Here is a 12,624-nt window from a genome sequence, read left to right on the forward strand (position 1 = left end):
CAGCATTTTAGAACCAAGGTGGTAAAAGCAGCAATAAAAGCTATTTTGCTCAAGTTTGCAGTCAAGGAATTTCAGATAGTAACAAGCCCTGCCACAAACTGTTTCTCGGCTGCCATGATGACAGCAGCTCCATTTATGTGCTAACTAGTCCGGTGAGATTATCACAACTCGAGACCATGACAACAGCCAGTAATTCAGCTCATGACATCAGTTAACAGTTCAGTGAGAAAAATATTCATGGTATCAGGAGTTGGAAGCCTTTCAGTAGCTTTATGAATTGGTCTTTTTGGGATCTGATTGGAGAATTCAACAACTCAATTAAAAACAAATTTTGGATCAGTCGAATTTAGTAAGCATATTTGGCTTGTGATGCAAATATGACTGGAGCTGCCAAATCACCTCCCCCTATACCCATGAGGGAAAAGGACAGTACTGTGCAGATATCCAATGTCATTAAGAACATGGGACTTTGGTGACATTTGCCACACATAAGTTAATGCGGTTAAAAAGCTTTATAAATAAAAGCTCAGCAGTCAGATAAAAGCGACCATACCATCAGCTCTCAGCAAACACCCTGCACCAAAATGTACTTAAACTCCAATTATCTTTGATTAGGTGATGCAGTTGATTATATCCAATCGTTATTTATCCTAGCCATATTAGCTGGATTTTTTTTGGAGTGGGTCACGGGGTGGGGGGAGAAAGACAACATATTGTAGCCATCATCTCACCAGCTGCTTAGCTCACCCAACCTTGTATCTTCGATGCTTTGACAAATTCCAACTCTTGCAGACAGATCTGCACAGATAGGGCTGAAGTAGCGAAGACCATTCCTTGTTCTCATTGTTGGAAAGGCTTCTCAAACTGTTTTGTATCAAAGAAAACAAGTTTGTGTTGAGTCCTACACAATTACATCTCAGTGTTTCTATTGCAGGTGTAATCCTTTTTGTATGAAAGATACACCATTCCAATCAGAATGGTGTTATGGCTAGAGAATCTTTACCTCCAAGACTATTGCAGCCTATTCTTGAGAATTAAACACTCTGCAGCTTACCTAGGTCAGACATTCAGTATTTTTGGCTATGAGTGGGGCAAGCTTGGAGGACTTCCTCCTCATACTCCAAATTCCTACATGTTTAAAAACAATACCAGTACATATTGTTTCCAAGATAAATTGTTAAAGTAAATCAGTTGAGATTATTTTTGAATATCGAAAACATTGTTATACAATATAATTTTAAAAAGGAATAAGTCCTTCAACATGTTGCCTCCTTAGCGTGTTTACATTCCCTATAACTGTTTGAACTTTTCCAATCTGGTCTCTAACCCTGCCATGGTATACACAGCTCTAATCAAAGTCAACAAAGTTCAACCATGATGCACTGTCCTTCATTCTTCTTAACCACTCAACAGCCTTTGACATGACCGTTACTTTAGACTGTTCTTAACCTTGGGTGTCCTATTTGACCCAAGGTTGCATGTCCTATCCATCAAATCATGTGTTTCTGCACCTGCCACAACCCAAGTGTTGCTGAAATCTTCGATCAGTTACCAACAGACATGAATATTCTAATGACCAGCTGGCTGGTGTCCAATGTTTTATCACACAAACTGGAGCTCATCCAAAACTCAGATGCCTGTATATTAACTCACATCAAGTTGCATTCTGTTCATCCAATGGTCATGTGCTCAATGACTCATTCTCCCCTATCCCCCAATGCCTTGATCACAAAATTCTCATTCATGTGTTGAAAATCTGCCAAAGGCTTGGCTTTTCCCCCATAACCTCCCTCAGTCTTTGTCATCAAATATACAGTAGATAGAAAACTCAAATTATATTCAAGCAATACTTTTCACAGAATCACTACAGTGCAGATGGAGGCCATTCAGCCCATCGAGCTTGCACTGACAACAATCCCACCCAGGCCTCATCCCTGTAAATTTACGTATTTACACTGCAAATCAAATCCTCCTGACACTAAGGAGTAATTTAGCATGACCATTCAACCAAACCTACATATCTTGTAATAAAAACAAAAATTACTAAATAAACTCAGCAGGCCTGGCAGCATCTGCTGAGGGGAAACATGATTAATTTTGCAAGTCCATTGACCCTTCTATACAACTACTGAGGATATCTAACATTTTCTATTTTTATTTCACATTTCCAGCCTCCATAGTAATTTCAGAATGACAAAAGCTTTGAGGCAAGCCAATAGCATTAAGTCACAATTTAATTCTCAAGGCACGGTAGCATCCAAGTGTCACAGAAGTTTTCAATATCATGCCTAGTTTTACAGTTTTGCTGGAAATAATCCAAAGATGTGTTTTATCTGTAGTGTGGGATTACTGCAAGTATACCTTACAAGTTTCCTTACTTGGATTGAGAACTGACTTGGGCAATCATTTTACATACTGTAGGAATACATACACATGGCACCCATTTTTCTAAAAGTTTTTCCTATATTTATCCAGTTTACAAACCTGCACAAATAATCCAGGGAGGCCCATCACTCAACTAGAATCTGGCAAACAAAGGACTTCCTTTGGTGATTAACAAACTGCTACTAAAAGGGAAAGTAAGTGTCTTCAAAGAGACAAGAGGGGATTTTAAAACTTGCCAGTCTTAAAAAACACATTTGGTTAAAATCAGAAAGCCTGCCCCAGCTTTAAAGATAGTTTGGAATTTACAAGATTAGAAGGTGAGTGACAGTCTATACTTTTGAGGATATCACAATCTAGAGCACTGCATGGTATCTTGGGGCAAGATTTCTCCAATCATTTCTGATTGAATGTCAGAATGCAAGCTGATACTTAAAAAAATACATTTAGAAGACAGAAATGAGAATTCCACCTTTCTGAATTTATTGAACTACTAACAACATAGCTTACAGTCAAATTTTAACTTGAGGACAACTTGTATTCCATTTTGTGTTTTGAAGAATGTCCAATCTACCCATGGTAATGTAGCAGCTTAGAAATACACTGAAGCATTGTTTCAATTTGTCAAGGTAAAGGACAGCAGAAATTGGAAGTCGACTAACATCTCAGGACTGTGACTTCAAGGAATGTGCAGATTCAACTTCAAGCTTCACCACCATATCTAACCCAGCTGATTTACACTTTTCTCAGGGAGCACAGACCCCCTACTGGCAAGTTCAAATTTCAAGCAGGGAGAGACTATCTTTGCTGCTCTTCAAAATCAAGCCTCACGATTCAACCGACGCCAAGAATTGATTCAAACAGGAGCTCTCATTTCCTTCTGCTCAGCATCATGCTGGAAGAATGTGGATAAAATGTCTTATGTAACAAAGTAAAATCTGGAACCAAAATCTAAAGGCAAGATCCCCAAGTCAAATACAAAGTAATCAAGCTGTGGGATCTTATAAAGAAAATATTTTTCAGTTCTTTCCGAACAGTGTACTGAGATTTCTGACTGATAGTTACCATTCATTCCCTTAGTTCAGCCTCACTGAAGCTTTCCCCCCTCCAGTTGGATGTGGCGACAGCTTTATTTTTCCAGGTTTCCTGTGATACAAGGACAATCTTTTTCGCTCGCCCCATACCACCCAACACATATCTGTTCTGACCTACATTCAAAGGATGACCGCCATTCAGCACCGTTGCGGGCGGTGTGCACAAAATCAGAAGGTAAAAACACCACTGTTCCATTATCATCGCACACTCCAACAGACGGTTCATTAATTAATTATACATTAAAAGTTTTAATTTACAGGCAGCAAGATTAACAGATCAATCACATGCACTGAATGATCCTTAACCGTGCAAATTAGGAGACTGTAGATTCGGATGCATCCCTTTGGTGAGCAAAAAAGACACCAGGTTGCGTCGAATGCATTTTCTGAAAGGAGAGCATTCTAATTCAGAATTTACGCCCAGTTTAAAACCCAGCCCATCACCACCATTGGGCTGCCTCCAGCCCAGGGACTAATTCATACACAGGGTTTCACACTCGCATCAGTGCGCCTGAACAATCCCTTATCTCGCCAAACTGACACCGGGGCCGAAACATTCAGTGCCCGATCAAGGGTGGCCGTTCTCTTACCTGCTCCGCTCCGTAACTGCTGGCGATCTGGCAGAAATCCTCCAGCCTGATCAGTCCTTCCCCAGCCACATCAAACATGTCGAATACCACCCGCAGCCTCTCGCACTCCCCCGACTCAAATCCCGGGCTGCCGGCCCTCTCCGGTACCGGGGGTTGTATCTCTATCCCCGGGCTCCCGGCCCTCTCCGGCCCCGGGGGTTGTGGCTCTATCCCCGGGCTCCCGACCCCCTCCGGTCCCGGGGCAGGCTCCATGAGCGGCTGCTGGCGGCTCCCCGTTCACTGCGGGTGATTGCGCTCCATTCCCGTTCGCCCACTCTCTCCCAGGTTCTCTCAGTCTCGGGCCCCGGTATTTGTGTCTCCCTCTCCTCCAGTTCCCTCACTCTTTCCCCCGGCCGCTCGGCGCCACCATGACTCGGATCAGCAGCGATGACGTTATCATCCTTCCATCGCCCGCGCCGCCCTGGAGACGCTACATAGCAACCGCCCGGCTGCCGGCACCCCAACCCGCAGCTGAGCATGCCCGGCTGCCGGCAACTCCAACGCACAGGTGAGCATTGCCAGCTGTCGGCACCCCCAACCCCAACTCTCAGCTGAGCATGCCCGGCTGCCGGCATCTCCAACCCACAGCTCAGTATGGCCGGCTGCGGCACCCCCCAACCCTCAGCTGAACATGCCCGGCTGCCGGCACCCCAGCCCTCAGCTGAGCATGCCCGGCTGCCGGCACCCCCAACCTCGAACTGAGCATGCCTGGACGCCAGCACCCCCTCAACCCTGAGCTAAGCATAACCCCCAGCTGAGCATGCCACGCTGCCGGCACCCTCAACCTCGAACTGAGCATGCCACGCTGCCGGCACCCTCACCCCAAAAGTAGTGCCATTAGCCTATATAGGAGGGTGCGTGCCCTCCAGCTCAAAATGCAATGAAGAGGGTTCTGATTACTCAAAACATATGAAGGTTCCCAAGTGGATCCAGTATAACTAATACCACAGATTCCCCATGCAGTTATCGTTGCATTCTGCAATTGTCCACTTTTGCACAACTACCTAATTCTGCGGTTTTGTTACTGATTTCTGCAAAGTTGCAGGTTTCTGCTCTATATACACACCCTCACCCATTGATAGAATAATAATAAAGTCTCCACCACCGCAACAGAAGTGCATGTGGAAATACAGATTTCCAAGGGCTCGCCAACCTCGGTCACAAAGTTAAATGTCTCGAAGTATTCCTCAAAAACATGCACGCCCAGCCTCCCAATTGTTGGATCATGCCTTACCGCAATCTGCAGGGGTAATACCGACAGTGGAATATGGGGACGATGAGAATTAATTAAACTAAATCCAATTATTGACACCTACTAATAGGTAGCCTGAATGAACGACTAATATTATCCCTGCCCATGGGCTCGGAGCTGCAAGATCCAATGGTGGATTATGGAGGGCCGAGAATTTAAAGCCAGATCTTCATTTTCAGATGAAGTTGTTAAACGGACCCCTACTGATCCAAATTCCGTGGAGAGGAGAAAATAAAAGTACTCATCAACTTGCTCGAAAGGTTTCTGTCACTTGCTGCCTCCTGTTGAATAACAAATGATTGAAGGATTCACCGTCCCGGATCTTAGGGCCGAAAAACAAAATCAACTACGTTAAAATTTGGTTGAACATTCACCTTGAACTCCACCATGATTAACTGGAAAATATAACGCGTGCGTCAGACAGAGCTACCGAATTTAAGCAATCCGCTCCTGCTCTAATTGGTTACAGGTAACCATTGGCCTTAATAAAGGAAGGGCGCGGTCGATCGACCCCTCTCCTGCTGTTATTGGTTGAGAAATGAGGACCCATCTTTCCCTTTAAATTTGTGGGGAGAGAAACACAGAGGTTCCTCTTTTTAGGCAATCACTCGGAGTTGCGAATGCTGAAAAGAAGTTCTGAGGAGTCCAATGTACGTCCTAAAATCTCTGCTGCAGATGGGGCAGGTTGGAGGAGTGGGTGGGATGCCCGGGTTGTCGCGCGTTCCTTTCATTGTCAACTTACTATCAGCGCTGGGACTTGAAGTGATCATCATCTTCCCTGATACTTTTCTCCACTTTAACCAGTCTTGGATCAGGGATCCCCAGATGTCAGTGAGGATATTGCACATTTTCAAGGCTTTGAGGGTGTCCTTTAAGTGTTCCCTCTGCCCTCTTGCGGGCTACTTGTTGTATCAAAGCCCTGAATTAGAGCACTTGCTTTGGAGGTCTCCTGTCAGGCATGTGGATGATGTATACATCCAGTCAGCGGAGCTGATCCAGTGAAACAATGCTTAGATGCTGAGGATGTTAGCTTGAGCAAGGACACTGGTGAGCCTATCCTGCCATGGATTTGCCACTTGAGGAGGCAGAGCTGATTGTACTTTTCCAGGGTTTGAGGTTCCTGCTGTAGATAGTCCGTATCTCTGAGCCAGACAGGATGGGCATCACGACTGCTCTGCAGACCATGAGCTTGGTGCTGAGTCTCAGGTCCTGGTCTTCAAACACTCTTAGGTGAATGAAGGCAACATTTAATTTTAGTGTTGCTGTCTTTCCTTGTTGAAAGTAAGGTCCAAAGGTATGGTAGGTGGCCTATGTTGTCCAAGGCTTCATTGTGGATTTTGATTGCTGAGGGAATTGCAGTGTGGAGGGGGCAGGTTAGTAGCGGACCTTTGTCTTGCGGATGTTTAGTGTAAGAACATAAGAACATAAGAAATAGGAGCAGGAGTAGGCCATCTAGCCCTTCGAGCCTGCCCCGCCATTCAATAAGATCATGGCTGATCTGTCGTGGCTCAGTTCCACATTCCCGCCCTCTCCCCATAACCCTTAATCCCCTCTCTTATCAAAAACCCATCAACCCGTGTCTTAAAAATATTTAGTGAGGTAGCCTCCACCACTTCAACTGGCAGAGAATTCCAGAGATTCACCACCCTTTGTGTGAAGAAGTTCCTCCTCAACTCTGTTCTAAACTCAAAGGGTGGTGAATCTCATCCTCTTGCACATCTCGATGAAAGTGTGGACAATGGCCTGGAGCTCCATCTGAGTCTGTGCAGGCACAAGCATCATCTGCATACGGTAGTTCAATGACAAAGGATGGGACAACCTTGGATCTGGCTGGCAAGTGGCAAAGGTTAAACAGATTCCCATCTTTTCCGTAGTTTAAGCTCCATTCTAGCAGGGAGCTTATTGAGGTTGAAATGGAGCATTGCAGCAAGGAAGATCAATCAGAATGTCAGCATGGTGACACAGCCTTGTTTGATCCCAATCTTAATGTGAATTGTGTCTGTGGTGGTTGCATTGGTCAAGATCACAGCTGCCATGTCATCGTGGAGAAGGTGGAGGATGATGAGAAACTTTTGGAGCAGCTGAAACAAAGTAGGATGCTTCCCTCATGGTTGACAGTGTCAAAGGCCTTTGTGAGGTCAAAGAAAGCCATTTACATGGGTTGGTGCAGCAATCTGGCCTGGGAGGCCATTACCCAGGAGATCAGTGCAGCTGTCACACACCCATCAAGTGCCATCCAGTGAAGGAAGCGGATGAAAGATCTCATCTGCTCCACCAGGTAAGTCCTCTCTCAACTTCCTCCTATCTGTTTTGTTGCTAATATTCCAGTCTTTGTCCCTCCTGGGTAGGATGTCTCCACATCATGGCCACCTTCTGGGTAAGGTACACCACATACAGGGGACATGCGTTTCACCCAACTTCTGCTCCATGTCCTCTTACCACATATCTTTCTCATGTTTGGCATGTATAGGAACATGTGCACAACAAATGACAGCAAGGGCAAACAGGGTCTGCAGAGATAATCGGCCTCACCGAGTTCAAGGAAGCTGCTACAGGGTTCACTGGCAAGGACCGCAATCGCTCCTACAGCAACACAGCTTTGCCTTGCTCAACAAAAAGCAACAACCTATTACGGATCTCTGCTCCATCACTTTACCTTATCCTGCAATTCAAAGTGAGTGCCATATACTTTGAAGTAGCTTCAAGTCATCTGCTGAAACTGTTCTTTTGTCTTTTGCAGGCACCAGAAGACTGTAGCCAGCCCAGTAACTCTCCAAGCCCCAGTAGCAAATTTGAGGTTGAGGGAGCTGAGGAAGAACAATCACTGTGTTCTCACCTGCACCCTCCACCAGCAGAGACACACCTCGGTGGGACTTAGTTTTAGGCTAGACTTGATGTCACTTTCTGGAGGACACCTCAGACATGTCCCTGCAACAGTCTGATGCAGGACAGCACAGGTCTCTGTCATTCGGAGGGCTACTGAAGAGCAGCCAGCTGCTCAGTCCCAGGCAGATGCCAAGCCTCTGGAAGCAGCTGCCAGCTCACTTACTCTGTCAACTTAAGGTCCAGCAAGGATGAACAGCTATGTGAGTTCAGACTGGATGTTTGCCATGCTTTAAGGATGCAAACACTATTGCAAAGGAAGTGTGGACCAATATAATGCTTTGTCCTAAAGTGCACATCATGGTTTGGGACACTATCATAAGGAAACTCAGATGTGCAGAATCACATATCTCGTAAGCTTTCGTCAGCCATTGCCACTCCGAGGACTAACTGATCTATCATTTACTCTCAAGTAAAGAATTACACACATCTCCCTGACAACACATGAGTACAGTTCCCAGTGGCATTGAGCTTGGCGTCATATGAATGTTAGTCCTAAAAGATTGAACATTAGGATGATCTTTTGACAGTCACTCACCAGAGTAGTGGGAATGCTGGAGGAATCCCTCCATATTGTCTGATGCTGTGGCTCTGACATGAGAACACCTTAAAGTTATCAACCACCATGGAGAGCTTAGTTCAGCAATTCCTGCCAGATTTGCACTCAATCACACACTCTGGTGGGCACAATCAGGATGTAGGCTACGTGAGACCTTCCTCCAGGTGCCCCATCTTCTCCAGGAGTCATGATGGGACTTTCTGACATTCACTGAGAGGATACATGTCACCTAGACACTCCAAGGATTCCACTCTGCACACCCCAAGAGTGTGCAACTGTCCACAATACCATCTGCCTGTGCCCGCACTAACTCTAGCAGTGCAAGCATCTTTGGTGCTTTTGCCCCTTATGAGGCTGGACACCTTCAGGACTCAAGCCACCAAAGGATATTCGCGAAGGTTATTACAGGCATCAGGTTGTAGGAGTCTACAGGTGCCTCACCCCAGTTGCAGATGTCAAGGCTGCACCAAGGCATTGTGGTGGAGTTAGGAAAGTGAAAAAGATTTGATATCACCTCAGGATCACAGGCTCTATCATTGTGATTGAATTACACATTTGAAAACCACTTCATGGGCATATAAATGTAATGGTCAAATGTAAGTATTCTGGTTTGGATCTTTGCAATCCTCTTATTCTGAGATTCAACCTTTTAAGATTAACATTCATGATTCAATGCCACTGGGAACTGTACTCATGTGTTGTCAGGGAGATGTGTGTAATTCTTTACTTGGGAGTAAATGATAGATCAGTTAGTTCTCAGTGGCAATGGCTGATGAAAGCTTACAAGATATATGATTCTGCACATCTGGGTTTCCTTACTGATAGTGTCCCAAACCATGACATGCACTTTAGGACAAAGCATTATATTGGTCCACACTTACTTTGCAATAGTGTTTGCATCATTAGAACATGGCAAACATCCAGTCTGAACTCACGTAGCTGTTCATCCTTGCTGGACCTTAAGTTGACAGAGTAAGCACCAGGCCACCAAAGACCACAGCTAAGATTTATCCCTAGTGAGTCATTACCTCTGGCTCAAGTGTGAACAGGACCCATCCTTTCAGGGATGGTTTGGCTCTTCCTTCAGAAGTCACAAAATGGCTTGAAGGGATAGAGGTGTCTCCTGATAGGACCCCTTTAACTTTACTCCTCCTGAAACCTTTCAGCTGTGAGGGTATCAAGGGCACACCTCAAGTATCCCTCCTCCTCCCCCATGACATCATGTCACCCTTTAGTATCCACCTGAGCTTCTTGCACCTTATCATCTTCCAAAGAAGGCTCCTCCTCTTTCAGTTTGCCCTTTGGCACAGCCCCACCTCTATGCACAACCAAATTGTGAAGGACACAATGATGTGGCAAACCTTCTCTGGTATACGTTGCAGAGAGCCATCTGAGTGCATCAGGCATCTGAATCGCATCTTCAGCCTGCTCTGTGGGGGAGCACACAATTGCATGAGTTGTGTTGTTTGGTTTGAGTTTGAGGTCAAAGGAGGCACAAGCCACTGTTTAAGTGGGTAGCCTTTATGTCCCACCAACCATCCCTGCAAACCTACTGGCCCCTCAAAGATCCCAGGCATCTAGGAGTGACTGGGGATATAGAAGTCATGACAACTCCAAGGGGGCTGTGCACAAATGTGCAGGATGTACTTTTCATGGTTGCACACTGCAGAATGAAAGCCCTTGTGGTTGATAAACTTTAAGGGCTGCTGTCAGGGAGCCCACTGCCATTCCCCTTCTGCACTCCCCCAACCTATCAGCCAAAGTACCAATGTCTCATGAGCCTTTCTCCACCCCATCTGGAGGCTGTGTGCACTACCACCAGCAGGGATTCCCCAGATCTTCATGAATTACTCCCACTGCAACCCCCCCCGCCAATCCTGTGTTCCCTATCTACAGCCCAATACAAAATCTACCACATCTAGGAAAATTGACTATAGGACAGCCTTGCATAAACTGTGCATTTTTCCTTTTAAGTACCCAGTCCTTACCCCCAGCTGCAGGGAGAGGTATACCACACTTCCAATGATTGCTTGTGCTGCTGTCTCCTTTCCCTGATTTGAGACTGAGATCCACATTGCCTATTACTCCTTTCCATTTTACAGCAGGAATGTTTGCTCTGACTCCTGGCTGCCAGCCCTGAACTTAAATGGGAGTGTTGACATAGTTCCTGTTTCAAAATAAAACTACAAACAGTGACCTTCATTAAGCACTGCAGTCTTTGAGTGTTTATGATGTGCCACATTAACAAGCACCCACCCCAAGATCTGCATTTATCTTACAATAGAACATATGCTTTCCCTTGAACTCCTTTGCACGTCATATAGTCTTGTCAGGGTCTAGCTTCCCTCCCTTGGTCTTTCCTCTGCCTTCCATTGTTCATCTTCATCCATCTCTTTGCCTCTCTGCCTGCCATTGTGAGCCTTTGCCCTTCCCCCACCACTTGCACAGCCCTCCTTCCAAAAGGAAAACCAGGCAACTTGCCTTAATGACTATCATCCAGTGACTTGGACATCCACACTTATGAAGTGCTTCAAAAGGTTAGTCATGGCACAAATCAATTCCTACCTTCCAGGCTGCCTGGATCCACTATAGTTCACCTATTGCTGCAACAGGTCTATTATCAGATACCATCTCCCTAGCCCTACACTCAACCATGGAACACCTAGATAACAAGACACCTATGTCAAGACTCCTATTCATAGTCTACAGCTCAGCCTTCCACACCATAATTCCTACAAGACTCATCTCCAAATTCCATGGGGCTCAGCTCCTCCCTCTGCGATTGGATCCTAAACTTCCTAACCCACAAACCACAGTCAATAAAGATAAGCAACAACACCTCCTCCAGGATCATCTTCAATCTTGCTCTGCAAGGCTGTCTCTTCAGTCCCTCACTATACTCATTATATGCTTCTGAACATAAATTCCCCTCCAACTCAATTTTCAAGTTTGCTGATGAAACCACTGTGGGCTGGATCTCAAACAATGATGAGACACAGTACAGGAAAGAGAATCTGGTGAACTGGTGCAATGACAATAATCTTTTCCTCCAAAGTAACCAAAATGAAGGAAATAGTTATCAACTTCAGGAAGCATAGTGTAGGATATGCCTCTGTCTGCATCAATGAGGACAAAATAGAAATGGTCAAGACCTTAGAGATTAAGTGTCCAGGTCACCCACAACCTGTCCTGTTCATTCCACATGGATGATATAGATTAGAAAGCCCACCAACGTGTCTACTTTCTCAGGAGACGAAGGAAATTTGGCACATCCACAATAACTCTCTCCAACTTCTACAGAAGCACCTTGACAAGCATTCTTTCTGGTTATATCACAGCTTGGTACGGCTCCTGCTCTGTCCAAAGCCACAAGAAATTGCAAAGGGCTGTGAACAAAGTCCAGCACATCACTAAAACCAGTCTCCCATCCACTGCCTTGGAAAAGCAGCCAGTGTAATCAAGAATCCCACTCATCCCAGAGTACTCTTTTCCATGTTTTTCCATCAGGAAAAAGATACAAACGTCTGAAGTCATGTATCAACTGACTGTCAAACAAGTTCTTCCCTGCTGCCATCAGATTTTTGAATGGACCTACCCCACACTTAGCTGATCTTTCTCTACATCCTAGTTATGACTGTAACACACATTCTGCACACTGTCATTTTCTATGAACTACATGGCTTGTCTGTATAGTACAGACGAAACAATACTTTTCACTGTATACGAATACATGTAACAATAATAAATCAAAATAAAATCATTACCTCCCACATCATTTTTGTCTGCCCACTTCCAATCCCTACCCTCACCTCACAACCCATCCCA

General features: G+C 45.2%; 1 protein-coding gene across 3 annotated transcripts in view; it reads right to left on the bottom strand.

Moving 5' to 3' along the window:
- rab11fip3 (RAB11 family interacting protein 3 (class II)) overlaps window positions 1-4,561 on the bottom strand; it is a 104,693-nt gene extending 100,132 nt beyond the window's left edge. The window contains exon 1 of one of the 3 annotated variants that reach the window (XM_080206691.1): window positions 4,067-4,561. In XM_080206691.1, coding sequence (XP_080062817.1) covers window positions 4,067-4,318 — 252 coding nt within the window. In that variant the 5' untranslated portion in view covers window positions 4,319-4,561. The remainder of the gene's footprint in view (window positions 1-4,066) is intronic. The other 2 variants (XM_080206692.1, XM_080206693.1) reach the window with 2 other exon arrangements.
- Window positions 4,562-12,624: the final 8,063 nt, after the last annotated feature.

This window comes from Carcharhinus amblyrhynchos, chromosome 18, assembly GCF_965287045.1.
Source record: "Carcharhinus amblyrhynchos chromosome 18, sCarAmb.v2.hapA, whole genome shotgun sequence".
NCBI classification, from domain to species: domain Eukaryota; kingdom Metazoa; phylum Chordata; class Chondrichthyes; order Carcharhiniformes; family Carcharhinidae; genus Carcharhinus; species Carcharhinus amblyrhynchos.